This window comes from Clavelina lepadiformis, chromosome 2 (assembly GCF_947623445.1).
Source record: "Clavelina lepadiformis chromosome 2, kaClaLepa1.1, whole genome shotgun sequence".
NCBI lineage: Eukaryota > Metazoa > Chordata > Ascidiacea > Aplousobranchia > Clavelinidae > Clavelina > Clavelina lepadiformis.
Genome location: NC_135241.1, coordinates 22,163,780 through 22,178,634, shown reverse-complemented (window position 1 = coordinate 22,178,634; position 14,855 = coordinate 22,163,780). Strand labels below are relative to the sequence as shown.

The 14,855-nt window shown below is 39.6% G+C and overlaps 2 protein-coding genes across 3 annotated transcripts; one reads left to right on the top strand and one right to left on the bottom strand.

The window, feature by feature from the left end:
• The first annotated feature begins 335 nt into the window (after positions 1 to 335).
• LOC143445787 (cytochrome P450 2C20-like) lies at positions 336 to 5,076 on the top strand. Of its 2 annotated transcripts, XM_076945108.1 has the most exons (5): positions 336 to 657; positions 772 to 1,087; positions 1,881 to 2,117; positions 2,463 to 2,628; positions 2,947 to 5,076. In XM_076945108.1, the coding sequence occupies exons 1-5, from the start codon at positions 408 to 410 to the stop codon at positions 3,403 to 3,405; spliced, it is 1,428 nt and encodes a 475-aa protein (XP_076801223.1). In that variant the 5' UTR covers positions 336 to 407; the 3' UTR covers positions 3,406 to 5,076. The 2 variants fall into 2 exon arrangements, with proteins under 2 accessions (XP_076801223.1, XP_076801221.1); XM_076945106.1 differs by having other exon boundaries at positions 339 to 1,087.
• A 950-nt stretch (positions 5,077 to 6,026) lies between these two features.
• LOC143445788 (uncharacterized) lies at positions 6,027 to 9,306 on the bottom strand. The gene is made up of 3 exons (XM_076945109.1): positions 8,766 to 9,306; positions 7,936 to 8,079; positions 6,027 to 7,797 (listed from the first exon to the last, which is right to left on the bottom strand). The coding sequence occupies exons 1-3, from the start codon at positions 9,162 to 9,164 to the stop codon at positions 7,444 to 7,446; spliced, it is 897 nt and encodes a 298-aa protein (XP_076801224.1). The 5' UTR covers positions 9,165 to 9,306; the 3' UTR covers positions 6,027 to 7,443.
• Between the last annotated feature and the right edge of the window lie 5,549 nt (positions 9,307 to 14,855).

Sequence of the window (14,855 nt, the reverse complement as noted above, 5' to 3'; positions counted from 1 at the left end):
TAAATCTCTCGTTTGATCGGGTATTGCTCGTGTTGCTTTTGAGGGGACAAAGCCGGAAGACATTTATTTTTATTGAAGTCTTGAATTCGACAGGTCGCTTATCGTATTCACTGGCTAATGCTACAACTAGGCCTCCTTTCGAAATCCTCGTCTAATCAAAGATATGCCTTCAATGCTGTTTATCTGAGGTTTTAACGGTGTCGACCTGTTGACCTGCTTTGGCGAGCACGTGAACACGTTTCTATGCCGTAAGCAATAACGACCGCTTACCAGTCACGAGACTGCTTCGTTTGTCTCATTGTTTGAGTGTACTGTACTTAGAAGTTTGCTGTGGCTCGTAGGCAGGGTAGTTGCAGACTTGCTGGTGCAGTTCTGCTCTTATTGTTTCTTTGGTTTACTAAGTTTTTATGCACTCCAGGTTTTGCTTTATTGTTTGTAGCTGGTCTTTGGAAACCATGCTTACTTATGTGGCTCTTGTTGGTCTGGGTCTTGTAGTTTATGGAATGTGGAAGTGGTTCTACTTCAAGCCAAAATGCTTTCCACCCGGCCTGGATGGCCTGCCGCTTCTCGGCTGCATACCCTTTTGGGGTGATCACCGGGAAAGGACGTTCACAGAGTGGGGCAAGAAATTTGGCGACGTTTTTTATGTTCGAATAGGTATGAAACGAGTTTTGGTCTTAAATAGTTTCAAAGTTATCCATGAAGCGTTTAATGGCCACTCTCATGACTTTTCCGGTCGTGTGAAAAGCAAACTTACTGAAAAACTTAAAGATGGAGATAACGGTTTATTGTCCGCTAACGACGGTCGCAAGCTGAGATGTCAACGCCGGTTTGCTCTTCGCACACTGAAAGATTTCGGCATGGGAAAACAGAACATGAAACATCATATTATCGATGAGGCTGGATTTCTATGTGACGCCATAGAGGCAACAGCCGCGAGAAAGAATTTTGGCGGGATAGATTTAAATTTACTAGTGGGAGTTATGTCGTGCAACGTCGTCAGCAGATTACTGTTTGGGAAAAGGTTTGAAGACGACAACCCGATTTTGCAGCAAATCGTCTCCGACATTCGCAATCGTACGCTCAGGTAAGCGCGAACGTATTAGCTGTTTTTTCCAGTGTCCACTGGTAGCTAATAGGGTAACACTTAACCCTACCTACACCGGGTGAGCGACTTTACTAGTTTAACTATGTGTGGCCGATACCGCACACAAGTTTTCAATCGTTAATTACTCGAAAACTATACGTCGCAAACTGATCGGATTTTTACAGGTTAGTAGCAAAAACATTTGGCTCCCTGTATACAGCATGGTTGTAAAACTAAAAAAAGTGCATTTTTTGTAAATTATAGTAAGTATTTGTAACTTACAAGTGATATATTTCTAGAAGTTTTTCTTTGTTCGCCGCGCTCCCGCTGTGCTTAATTGCTGGAAAACCAGCTGACCGCGAGAAGAGAAAACAAGAAAACAGTTAATCGAGTTAATTGTGCGTGAACGATTAAACGAAAACGATACGCTTCAATGCGCTCACGGTGGAAGCAGAGAGCAAAAATATGACAATACCTCAAAAATTACAAGAATCAAACTTTATAAAACAAACATGGACAGATAGCTGAACATTTTTGGGAATAGTCACCAAATTTCAAGTTTCTACAACAAACAGTGCAACTGTACGCCACGTTTTGCCGTAACTGTGTGCAGGGTCGGCGACACATAGTGTAGATAGGGCACGTCTCATGTCCTCACTATTCGCTAACAGCGATCTACCAATGTAGTGGTAGAGGTTTAAACTTAGAATTTACGATATATTAGTTATCTACGCTGGGCTATTGAAATAGGTTAGTAGGCCTATACAGTTAACACTTTCCTTTTCGTGATCAGGCAAGAAAAAATTTTGTTTGCAATGCTGTTTTTCGACGAAGTACTACGTCTACCATTTCTTAAAGGGAAAATCGAGAAAAGTGTGAAAAGGTTCCAACAACGAGCCTTCCAGATTCGAGAGATTGTTCACGAGCATCAAACTTCGCGTGCGATGCACGACGAACCGCGCGATTTTGTGGACAGTTTTATTGACGTCATAAACAAGGAAACGAGTCAAAAAGAAAAAGATAATAACGGGTGAATCGAAAAATTAAGGTTTTTAAGTTTCACCAAAGTTTTCGTGCGCTAGGCTGTTGTGTATAAGTTATGTGCATACTGGATTTCATCGTGACTGAAAATTAAAACCATTTCTACCCACTTTAGGGAATGTTTTTACTTGTTGCTACCAAACGATTGGACAAGTGTAAGCATTTTGTTGACTAGGCTTATGTGTGCCTTTATGCAGCAGTTACGCTTTTAATGTGGTCGGTAAAACTTTATTAGTTTATTTTTGGCCCCAACCAAAAATCAATGATTCTCAATTTCAAGAAAAAGGAAAAAGTCAAAACAACCGTTTATTGTTTTTAATTTGTTATGTCTCAGATTTACTGAGGACCAGTTAATACAAACCGCAGCAGACGTCATATCTGCCGGTACAGACACCACAGCTCACACAATCTTATGGGGAATTTTGCTTCTTCTGAAGCATCCAAATGTTCTTCAGAGGTTCTTGAACGAGATTTCCACTGTTCAGCTAGAAATGATCACGGTAGGACACTGTAGCAAAATTGCATGACCCAATATACGAAACTGCGTCTTATTGGCGTAAAAATTAAAACACCCGAATGTTCATTAATTTTCAAAGAATAACCGATAGAGCTAAGACACGGATAATCATACTATAGTGGGCGTTTCAATTTATATTTTACTCGTTACAAACATAAATGTAGTTCATTGCAACATCTGTTACAAAACGGTCGCTAACGTGCGCCTTATTGGCTCTGTTGTTTATTTGATTAAACCCTGTTGTGTGACCCTTTGCTCCTTTATTTAACAACTCGCCCTCAGCGCCTGCACTGATTTGCAGGACCACAAGGTGGCGCCCTTTTCTCACGCCGTGATGCAAGAAGTGCTGAGGTTTCGTCCGGCTGCGCCATCTGGCGTGCCCCGCTGTACAACCAACGCAGTGAAGATAATGGGTTATCACATCCCGAAGGGGGTCGCTTGCATTCCCAATATTTGGGCGGTGCACCATGACCCCGATTACTGGTCCCCTGACCCGGGTATCTTCCGTCCTGGTCGTCATTTGGACGAAAACGGGTGTTTTGTTTCTTCCGAACGGGTAATTCCCTTTTCAATAGGAAGGAGAGCGTGTATTGGGTCTCATCTTGCCAGAATGGAATTCCTTCTTGCTCTTGCTTGTATCTTTTCGCGCTTCCGGCTCTGCCTGGATTTTTGTGGTCACGATAAAGAGCTTCGCGGTGGCAGCGGAATTCTGCTTCGGCCGCCGCACTTCACGGTGCGCGTCTACAAACGTCATAACTGATCTTGAATTATCGCTAATTAAGCGACTATGTGAAGTCAAAACCAATCAGCAAATGCGTCACTTTCGGCGCTGACCTCTCTTGACATTACCTCTGACGTCATAGTTTGTGAAGTGTTTTGTTACAAGCGATGGCATCGAATCCGATCACGTGATTCATTTGTCGACTTCATCCAATAGCGAAGCAAATCCGCCCCCATTTTTGTAAGTCGTTTGGAGTTAACCGTTCCTCCTCAAGACACTAAGACCGTTCCGCGAGACTAAGATCACGTTTACTGTCTAGGTTTTTTTGCTACAACAGATCGGCAAATTGAACGCAGTGACAAATGGGGCAACGCTAAGTTTACCGAACTCTTTGTGACGGTTGGTTACCCGTCCCCGCTTTGCTATTGACTACGTGCACACGAAGAAGTATTTACTTTTCAAAGCCTGGCAAAGCGTGATTTACTGAGCAAAGCCTGCGTATGAAGTAATTTTGTGTTTATTTTCGTTCCGGACCGATTTAGTACTATACGTCTGTAGCGTGCGCTTTGGTGACGATTACATGGTCATCAAACGATTAGCAATTGTTTGAAGCGCTTTGAACTGCCTTTTTATTGGACGATCAGCTGCAAATGCAGCGCTCATCGACCTCAGCCAAAACAGGCTAAAATACTTCCGCTGGGAAAAGGCAGCACCGTACGATTCCTGTCAAGATTATAAGTCCGGGATTATTTTGCTTTCATCTGGATCCAAACAATGGGCTTCTATTAAACTTTAGAATTGCTTGTTTGTAGAGCTATATCGGGGTCTCTGCGTCATCACGGCTCGTGTACATCGTCTAAATATAACGGCCAATGGCTTCCTTCAAACACGGGCATAACAACGACCTTTTCCCAAACCCTTAACGCTCGCCATTTTGTTAAATTTGAGAATGTCACTTCGCAAATGCATCAATCGTCCTGCATTGTGATAAACATACTCCAACCAAGATCTTTTGTGGCTGTATTAATTCTGTTATAGAATGAGGACTGCAACGGGTGGAGATTCCACAAGCTTGGAACATGACCTGTACGTTGCCTCCTATTTTAACAGCAAACAGACTATTTGTGATGCAGCATATTTGCAATGTTTTTGTGGAATTATTAAACTGGGAAATCACTGCGTTAGGTTTGTTTGTTGTTGCGATACCATTCTGTTCTTTTTATTGATACAAATACCGTTTCTCGGTTTTGCGAACGCGCTATAGCGTAAAGAGAAGAACGCTCTCCATTTTGAAAATACACAACTGTTAATTTAAATTCCCAGTGATACGTTTTTGTTTGCTGTAGTTATGCAAAAAAAAAACATCAACAACAAAAGAGCTTTCCTGTCGCTCCACAAGCCACGGCTTCTATTTGCAACTTTTGTTCTTTTTTAATTGTTTTGAAGAGAGGAAGCATCACCCTACCATTTAAGTTCATTGCGATACAATCACTGGCATAAAACGAACAAAAAAATTGTAGTGGTCATTTTTGTAGATGATTGTTTTATTTTTGGTTTGTCTGGTTTATTTCTGTCGGTGTCACACCGAAATCATCGGATCAAATTTCGTCGGATCTCAAACGTGACTTTGGTCTGCTCTGAAGTCACGTGATGTATGTTGATCGTCTTTTGTCGCGCGTCCTGCTACGTAATAATAAAATTGAAAGGTAATATCGTGTCTCGTAAGCCGGTCAAACGCTTATAGCTGCGTAATCCATTGCAGTGTTTGGTCGGTTGTTCAAATCCTGTCACGTATGCGACTGAATTGCTGCAATTCCTTTTGTTTTGCGCAGTCTCTATCCCTATCTATTATAATGAGCCAACCGATTGCAAAATCCATTTTTTGTTTTCACAAAGTCTCTTTTGCATAAAGCTAATCTTTGAAACGTTTGAGGGAATTTCCTTTCGTAAAATAATTCCTATTTCCGAATTCTTTTTTAACATTACCAACAGCCAAAAGCAATACGTGACATAAAAAGTAAAATATTCGCTGGGTTGAAAGGACTTGAAATTAAATTTACATATATGCCGCTTTGATTATTACGGACCATGATAAATTAGCAGTATCACGTGCCGTCTAATCGTATCCTTTATGAACTGTGCACAGTGAAAATTACGATGCTAACTGTATTAGTTATAGCACAATGAAGAATAATTATAATTCCAAACGGCACCGCGGGCCGCACAATCTCGTTTGGCGAGCCGCAGATCTCCATGTTACTCGCCTAATTACTGTTACAGAAAATTACGTTTTTTTTTCTTAAAATTGGATGTCGTCTCCTGTTTTTTTCGTAGGAGAAAAGTTAATTGTGACACCCAGTGTCAAGCCGAGCCAACACACCCTTTAACAAAAAAATATTTCTCTGAATTACAATATTTTTTATTTCTTTCAACGAATGAGTAAACTTTTGGATGCACCCGGAAGTGAGGCTCGAATTTTAAAGAATATTTGGAAATGATGATCTTTTGCGTCAAACGTTTTTGATAGGCTTGGTTATACCTCATATTTTTTCAAGTATCGGTAGCAACAGCTTGGCCGTGCTAATTGCTGACTGCGAATTTGTTCCGCTTAATATTTTATATTGTTCTCTAGCAGGCTTTATCGGTCTTGCTATGACGCAAAACACCACAGAAAAATTTTTAACGTGTTTTTAAAGCGAATAAAGACGTGCAACTAAAATTTTCATTGAGTAAGAGAGAATCTTGAAAGTTATTTGTGATGTCTAATGTCTATTATTTGTATTCAAAGTCTATTTCCTTGACTTGTTTTGTGCTGAAATAATTTATCAGAATAATACATTTTATAAGATTTCTTTGTTTATTTATCTTGCAATAACGTTTCACTTATAATAAATAGGCTACACAAAATGAAGATTTCACGAAAACAGAAAAGCTCTAAAATACGAAAAACGTCAACGATGAACACAAATACAATAAATAATATTCAAGTAACAAGCAATTTGTGGGCTTCAAATACATAATTGGAAAGGAACAATGTTTCAAAAATGTCAAACTGCCACAGAGACGCGGTGCATAATGTCAAATACACGCGTATCAATATGATAATCGACCAAACACAGCAAGAAATCGCATCGACTCAAACATTGACTGATTAAGGGTCGCCGGTATTTGTGTTAGACCCAGTCATTTTGTTTTAAAGTGGACGGAAAAGGGAACGGATTAATCGGCGGAAAAAGGTCAAAAGCACCCGAGCAGTAAACAAAGCTGTCAGGTCACTTTGGCAAAAGAACTTCAAATTACCCGGGACACGTGTGTGTAATTAAACCCTTGTGCGATTGATGTCAAACTTTCGTTTAAAGATAAGCTTTTGCGAGCCGCTCCGACCCGATGCTTTTGCGCAGATCTGAAAATAGAAAAGTTAACAATGCAAGTCCCACTTCCGATTAACTGGTCGGTATTTATGATTTCTGTTGCCTACACGCGTCCAATCAAGCACAATTCACTTCCCACCTGTTAATTAGAAACAAAACAAACTTTTGTGTTAGAGGAACATCTGCACCATGTAAATATAAAAGTTCGGAACAAGCAGCTGTGCTTTGCACCTGCTAAGCCACGTTTAACACGTATAATGTGTTTACAGAGTCTACAGACAGTTGTTACTAAAACGGTCGGTTTGTAAAAACGCAAATATGATTAAATAATAAATAAGTATATAAGAAGAGGATTGAGGTAAAGACAGGAATGGAAAAAAATGCAACACTTTATAAATATAGGCTATACGCGTTTGACGAGGAAACCTTTCGTTGTCGAAAATCAAAACACCGCCAAACTACGTCACAGTGGTACTACTTACTTATTTCTGAGGCAGTAGTGCACTGTGACCGCACGGCCGCGCCAAAGCTGCAATAAGTCCAGCCGGAATAAGGTTGTTTACGTCATAATAACTTACTGACGTAAACAATGAGCACGAACATGTCCATCAAAAATTTGTCGTTTGCCATCCGCTTACGTCACAAACGTTTTCGGCGCGGTTCGATTAGTTGGCGTCTTCTACATCGCTGATTGGAAGAAGGTCGATTAAGCTGGCAGATTTTTCACCATCATCCTCGCAGCACCTTCCGAGACAGCGAGTTTCTCAAAAGGTTCGTAGACTTCTCCGCTCTTCCGCTGTCTCTCGGCGTAGTCTGCGTACGCAACCTCCCGGACGTTCTCGAATCCCATTTTTGTCGCAAGTTGGAAGGGAAGCTTCCAGCTGCACATCGCTGTCAGGTGCCGGAGTCGCTCGGTCTTCGCGAGTTTCAGCGACTTTTTCATCAAACTTGTGGCGATCCCGCATTGTGCAACCGACGGTTCGACGCAGATGGCGACGTGTCGCATAAATCGGTCGGTCCCCAGCAACTTCGGGATGTCTTCCTCCATGTAGTGCAAGAACTGTAAAAGTAAGAGCGTGGTTGGTGAATATTTCCTCGTCGTTACCGGGTAGCGAGCGGATATTTTGATCCGAAACATACGTGGTAAATTTTTCGACGTAGTTAGTTAGTGTTTGTGTGATGCCAAATGTCTGCTCACCTTGGGTACGATGTTCATTTCTGGCCCAAAGTCGCTGTCCAAATCGTGCCCGCTTGCCGGTCCGATCGCGTTCAGTCTGACTCCGCAGATTTTTCCGGTGTCGTCGTCGCGCGACAGAAACGATGCATTATGGACAAGAGCTTCCTGGAATAAAGAAACAAAAAACGATTAAAATTATGACAAAATGGCCGATATTTGTGGAACTAAAATTTTAATGTTTTGATTGGGCAATGGGGAGAAAGGGCCGATATTTTGCGAAAATGTCGATTGTATCCGGTCGTGGTACTCGCCATCAATCAATACATGATGTGTCTTAATGCCACGTTACGAAAATAAAACTTTTACAAAATAAAACTCAAAGGGCATTGATTCAGAACTATTTTATCTGATCTTGATTTAGTCAATTTTATTTGTATTAAAACTTACTTTTTTATTTTCGCCAATATTAGATTGAAACTAAAAGGTATAAGCTGTACAAAAAATTTATTTTTGTGGCTTCTAGTCAACTCTTGACAATTTATTTTGTATTACGAACGAACGATTTCAATTTTATTTTTATCTTTAAAAAGTTTATCAAATTAAAAAAAAAAATAAAACCAGCTTAAAATTGAAAATTTAATTTTCTCTACAAAGTAAATCAAATCGGAATATTTAAAACGACCCTTAAGTTAAGACGGTTTCTAATATTAAGCAATCAGATCAGAAATTTGACGCAGTTTCCGTATTTAATCATCATTAATGAAACTAATTAATATAACAAATTCAATAACATTACTTCAACACACTCGAATACTAACAGTAACATCGTCATCGTCATCAAATATACTTACATCGATGCAGTATTTGACGTACACCCTCGAATTCGTCGGTGTTGCTCCGATCGATCTCATCAGCGGCTCCCTAGTCACGAAGAGCCGGCACATGAAGTCGATCATCTCTTCCCGATCGTTGATCGTACACGGATGACAGCTGGATGATGATGCTTGAACCGTCGGAGCCGATGCGGCCGTTGCGTGACTTTTCACCGTTTGCTTCGGGATTAAGATCTTGGTCGGAGCTGTCGGATCTGTCGGTTTCATCGAGTTTGCGACGAATCCCTCTGAGCGGAGAAACGCGTTTTTCAACGTTGTTGAAACTTTCTGGAGTGAATTCGCCGATGATGACGTCAAAAGCGGGATGAATTTGCTCGAACTCTGGAATGCTTTGAGGCTGACAGTATTCAAACTCATTTTTGCAAATTGTTCTCGGAAATTTCAAATTCTGCAAACTTTCAAACGTTTCAAAAGATCGCTTTGGTATCGTTTGTTCGTCGGTAGAATGGCCATTGTCAGCTACGTGATCCATATTTATAGCGACGGCAAGCGACAAAAAGAAAAAAGAACGTTATTACGACATCAAATATTTCGCGCAATACCTGTTAAACATCGATACGCCCACTTGCGGATTAAAAGAAACAAAGACAGATTGACAACGTTCCTTTACTCACGTTCGCACGGTTTAAACTTTTACTGGAATCTCTGACTGTTGCGTATTAAACGATTACGGTCGCGTAAATGACGTGATTGACGCCTTTAACGTTTAAAATGGACTTCCACGAAACTGATATTTCGAAATAGTAATATCCCGAAAGCTATTTCATTCGACACACTCATCAACAAAAACTGTATCTTATTCGAACTTTTTTCACCAATTTTTTAAGCGTTTTCATAAAAACTTTGTATGTCAATGAACTCTGTTTAAAGTTTGTATATCAGTACATCATCAATGGCAGTATGACCTATTTGGCGGTATAAAACCAAGGAAGGGAAAACTTTTTCTGTCCGCACCCCCACAAACTCGCAAGAAACTCACCGGCGCTTGTTCCACGGCTGCGCTGGTCCATTTACGAGCAAATCGTAGTTAAGGTACCAGGTCCATAACTCTGCATTTAGCCATACGCTATGCAACCTGAACATTTTAACGTAATAGCGGACAAAATAAAAGACCTATGTTAGTCGCCAACAATGTTCCCTCTAAGCTGCGCGCGTGCGCAAATGCGCACTGCTGTCACGGTCTTCGCGCACAGAAAAACTGTGCTGCGCACAAGAAAAAAATCCAACCTGAATTGAAAATAAACGCATAATAATGGCCACAGTGCGCACTGCGCACGTCTGATGTTGCTCACAGTGGTCCAAGGGACCGCTCAGAGAGTTAGTGTGTTTGCTCACACTTGTGAAAAATTAGAGGGAACATTGGTCGCCAAGACAAGCTTTTCTTAACGGTATAGCGCGCAAGTATACGCATAAAATATGGTTTTGTTGAAGCAGAACTGGCGTGAGATATTTATCTAATTTCGCCACTTAATGTCCCGTTGTTCCATTTTTGTCAAGCTGCAAGTCTACCGTTATTAAGCATACCACAAGCGTACACTCGTTGATAGCTTAATAACAATGATAGCATTACGAAGAACAATATGCCGCTAAGATGCAGGTATTGTTACAGGGAACATAGCATAAAGAGCGAGACGACGTTTCGTTTCTTTCGACCTTAGGCTTCTATTCAATTTCGAGGTTTTTCGCTACAATAAAATTAAAAATTAATTGATGTCATTAGGTTTATCAGAAGTTGAAATTGACATAAAGGGTCAGGGACATAAAGACATAAGTCAAACATGAAACTTTGCGGACACACGAACCCATCCTGCATTAATGATATCTTGCTCGTTTATACTACAACCGCTGGTGTTATGACGCCGCACCCGCGCATAACTTCACGTTGGATCAGAAATGTCGATCAGAGTGTTTTTTAAAGTATTGATAGCGAAAACTTCATTAACTATTTCGTTAGTTATGGAAAAACGCTTATTGCAAAATAATATCAAACCTAATTGAATTTAAACAGTTTTCTTTTTTCCGTAAGATCACGCAACAAGTTACGGTTTATTACGTATATCGTATATGGTGGGTCAGAAACTAATAAAAATTTTAAAATGTCAAAATTGTTTGTACTTAAAATGTCATTAACCTCATTTTGACAAGAACTTGAAAAGAGCATTCTCGCTTGCCATTTAGAATGAGCTTTAACTATTTGAAAACAAGAGCAATTAGTCCTTCGTAATCGTGTTTGTGTTGTCATAATCAAGGGAGAAAGTTAGGGTGTCATTGGTTCCCAATTGACCAATCGACTTCCTGTTGTTGAGCTATAATTGAATGAGGCACGCGTCACGTTTTGTTCAAAACGCGATTTAATCGCCGATATCTCGATGCTCGCTTGTTACTTCTCAAAATAGTGAAGATTTCACGCCCCCACAACAACGGTTTCGCTTCGATGATTGCTTTATTTTCTCCGAACTAGTCGACAAACAGATGGAAGTGTAGACGTTTCAGTGCATCAAATGCATCAAATAGCTACGTCGCTGGAACACTTCCAGTCAAAATATGATTTTCAGATTTTTTTCCTTTTAAATGTTGATTAATTACCGGTTGAAACTTATTACAAAAAATCTCCCGAAACTTAAAAAATTCGGTGGAAACTTGAACATCTCACTAAATAAAAACTTTCCGCAGAACTTAAAAATAAACTTTATTAAAAGATTAGAGAGATGTTCTATTTAATGCAGACACGCCATCCTACCTTAATCGTATGAGAAGATGCTCAATCAAATACGAATCCGAATATTACCTGCAACGACGTATTTTTATTTCAAGATCAGCAGATTATCAGAATGTATATACCGCGGAATTAGTTCAACACGGACCCAACATCTCTACCTAAGCGAGAGTTCTTGTATCCTTCCAAGTTAATCTAAATATGGTCTTGGTTTTTTGGCCACCCAGTGACAGTGCTATTGTAATAAATTAGATTTTTGTTCATCTATTCGTCTTATTCCTTGCTGTTATTCATACAAACCCCAACCTTGCCAACAGATCAGTGTCAAAACTAATATTTTTCGAAGAAATGGATCGCGCTGTAATAACTTTGTTTTAGCGGAAACAACTTAGTTTCTTTTGTCACCAAATAAGGAAAGAAGTAAAAACATTAATTTTTTAATCATCCGTAAACGTCTATCTAAAAACCACTAGATAAAGTCTACCGGTCCGCAGTCGCACACTTACCAGTCCCAGTTCTTTTCAAGCCGGCGCGTCGTTGTGGCATAAATGGTTCCAGACTCGAAGTTGGTTGCAAAGGGGAACTCCCGAAATAAAAACTAATTAACGTGACCAGGCGTCACGCGTGTGCAAACTATAGCCCCGCCGTCATAAAGTGGTTGTCGCCGTTTTTATGTGCGTTTTTTTTTCAATTTTTTCGTGATATCATTACATTTTTGAACGATGAGTCCAATCTGTGCCCGGTACGTAAATTGCCGTTTTACCCATCAATTTCTTGCTAATCACGTTCACCGAGCATCGGAGTTGGCGTCAAAATCGAATAAATTTTGACATTTTTTTCGACAATATACCGCTGTTTTAAGGTTAAGCAGCTTGTTCCGTCATCTGACTATGTTCTGATCAGATGCAGATGTTTTGGGAAACGTTGGCTAATTTTAAGTTTTGGCATAATCCGGTCAATTATTTCTGCTAAATCCCGGATTAACTATAGTTGAACGTGTCTTGAAAAAAAAATGGAGTAATCGTATGAGTAATCAGTGAATTTTTGGTATATTGGGCTCGGAACGTATAAGGTTTTGATGCAATCATCCTAAAAACGTTTACCAGATTAAATATCCATCATTCATCACCAAAAATACTCGCTGCGAAAGTTTGTGACGAATTTTTTGTTCAATATTCACTTTATTTCACTTTATTTGACAAAAAATACCGGCTGGTGCCGGGTGGTGGTGGTGCTAATGCACGAATTTTTCCTTCCACAGCGTGTACTCTTTATAGCGCAGTTGGTCAATAACTGGCCGTTTCGTCGAATTGTTGCAACCTAGCAATTTGTAATCTATGTTAAAAGCCATCGGCGTATTTCGTAACAAACTGGAGCATGTTACCTGGCACGTTCCTTCTTGCCGCAATAATCCCGCAATAGCTCAAACATCGCCATTTACTTTATCTGTCTATGTGTACTTTACGTGACATAGACGGCTGTAAACGAGCATGTAAGTTCATTCTTCAGTTGACTAATTTTAGCCTTAAAGCGACTAATATATGCTGCTAATCTAGGAGACATCGCATTGCTGAAAACGACATCTTAATCAGCGAACCTCGAATGATGTCGTCCACTTGAAAATGGGAAAATTTCCTGCTCAATTTGGTGATATTTTAATTTGCCTTGCCGTGTTTCGAAATCGCAAAGGGCTAACTGAAATCGGAACGTGAGCATACAACCACCAACCACCAAAAAAATCTGTAAAATTCTATCGCGCTACAAATTGTTTTTTGAAATTTGTTTTTATACATGATTGAAAATGCAAAGTATTCCCCCCAACCCGAATTTTGCTTTATTTAACAAAACTGCATGTTTCAGTTCAAATCGAGCATTTGCAGATCTGCAAGTCTTTAGCAGCGACAGAGGGTACTTCTTTTAGATTCCCCTTATACGGTTCATGCACGAACGCATCCAATGTTTGAGCGGAGCTTGTGTGGTTTTCTTTTATCAGCTCGCACACAAGCTCCTTGTTTGGCTTTCACAACAATAGACCTAAATTTGCTTGCTCAAGATTTCTCAGAAGACTATATCAGGAAAAGTGAACTCGTTTACTTTTTGATGACCTCATCACAGTATTACGTCACCGTGACGCTACGTGATTAGGGACAGGTACCGCTATCAGTTTTCCTTCCACGTGGCTTGATATGGAACCCTTCTTTAACTCCAAACGACCTTGGCACAGAAGACTTTGAGCAGCCGCAGTGAAGTAGATTTACAACTTTTGCGGCTTTATAACTCGACTGGAACCGGTTTTTATGACATGCTTAATGCAGGTGTTGGCAGAACCAGTGTAAATATTTCGATGGTTTTATACATTTATTGGCGTCGTAATCCGTCATAAAGGAAATCTATGTGACGAAACTATGATCATGTTCTATATCTATAACTAATCCAAAGCATAGATATTTCGACATTTATTCAGTGACAATCTTCTTACGTAAATATAAATCAAGGCGTAGTAAAATAGTTAACCTTTGAATTAATTATATTTAAATCGAGGTGACATCAATGATTTACACAGACATTTATGACGTCATAGATGTCATAAATGTCGGTGTCACGATCACAATTTGACTCGATTTGTTTAATGATTTCGTCATCAGTGTATATTGATGCCGACAACCCATAAAACAATCATACCGTATATCCTGTTCTACCATTATGTTTCATAACATTTCTGTCTTTGGCAGTTTAATTTAAGCATCGGTGCAAGTGTGCTTATTTCAGTTTAGAACCCTTTGTTGGCGGTGGGTGAATAAATCTGTTAGATAAATCGTTCAATAGATATTTTGCTTACTATACTGTATTTCAGAAAGCAAATCATTTGCGGTCAACATACATTTGCTGGTTTAGTTTTTATTTTTACTTAGCTTAGCGACAAGCAGCGAGAAAAACGAAAAGTGACTTTGAAGAATTGTTGGTGAAACTTTTCATACAAACAATCGATTTAAAAATATTCAACATCTAACCATGCATAGAAAATTTATATTTTCATGTTTAAAGTGTATATCGAAGCATAACAATTTTCAGACTCACATTGTGGTATAAATTTATTCCACGACGCTTAATTCTGTTGGGTACAACGTTTACAATTATTTAAAGAAAAAAAACAACAAAAAAACGGACAATTCTTCAAATTTAGCATCATTTGTAAATTGGTGGTAGTCGACTTTTACCGTCGGGTGGCAGTAGAGGATAAGATCTCGTCAAAACTTTTGCATTTGTGTCGGGGTCAGTGTAACCTGGAAATATTCTCTTTCTACAAATTCAAGCATAATCAATACGAAGAA

Excerpts from the sequence above, each read along its gene's own strand:
- LOC143445788 (XM_076945109.1), bottom strand. The coding sequence starts at position 9,164 with ATGAGTTTGAATACTGTCAGCCTCAAAGCATTCCAGAGTTCGAGCAAA. Across the intron at positions 8,080-8,765 it reads ACGTCAAATACTGCATCGAT|GAAGCTCTTGTCCATAATGC; the intron begins GTAAGTATATTT and ends TCTTTATTCCAG. Across the intron at positions 7,798-7,935 it reads AAATGAACATCGTACCCAAG|TTCTTGCACTACATGGAGGA; the intron begins GTGAGCAGACAT and ends TTACTTTTACAG.
- LOC143445787 (XM_076945106.1), top strand. The coding sequence starts at position 408 with ATGCACTCCAGGTTTTGCTTTATTGTTTGTAGCTGGTCTTTGGAAACC. Across the intron at positions 1,088-1,880 it reads ATTCGCAATCGTACGCTCAG|GCAAGAAAAAATTTTGTTTG; the intron begins GTAAGCGCGAAC and ends TTTCGTGATCAG. Across the intron at positions 2,118-2,462 it reads AAAGAAAAAGATAATAACGG|ATTTACTGAGGACCAGTTAA; the intron begins GTGAATCGAAAA and ends GTTATGTCTCAG.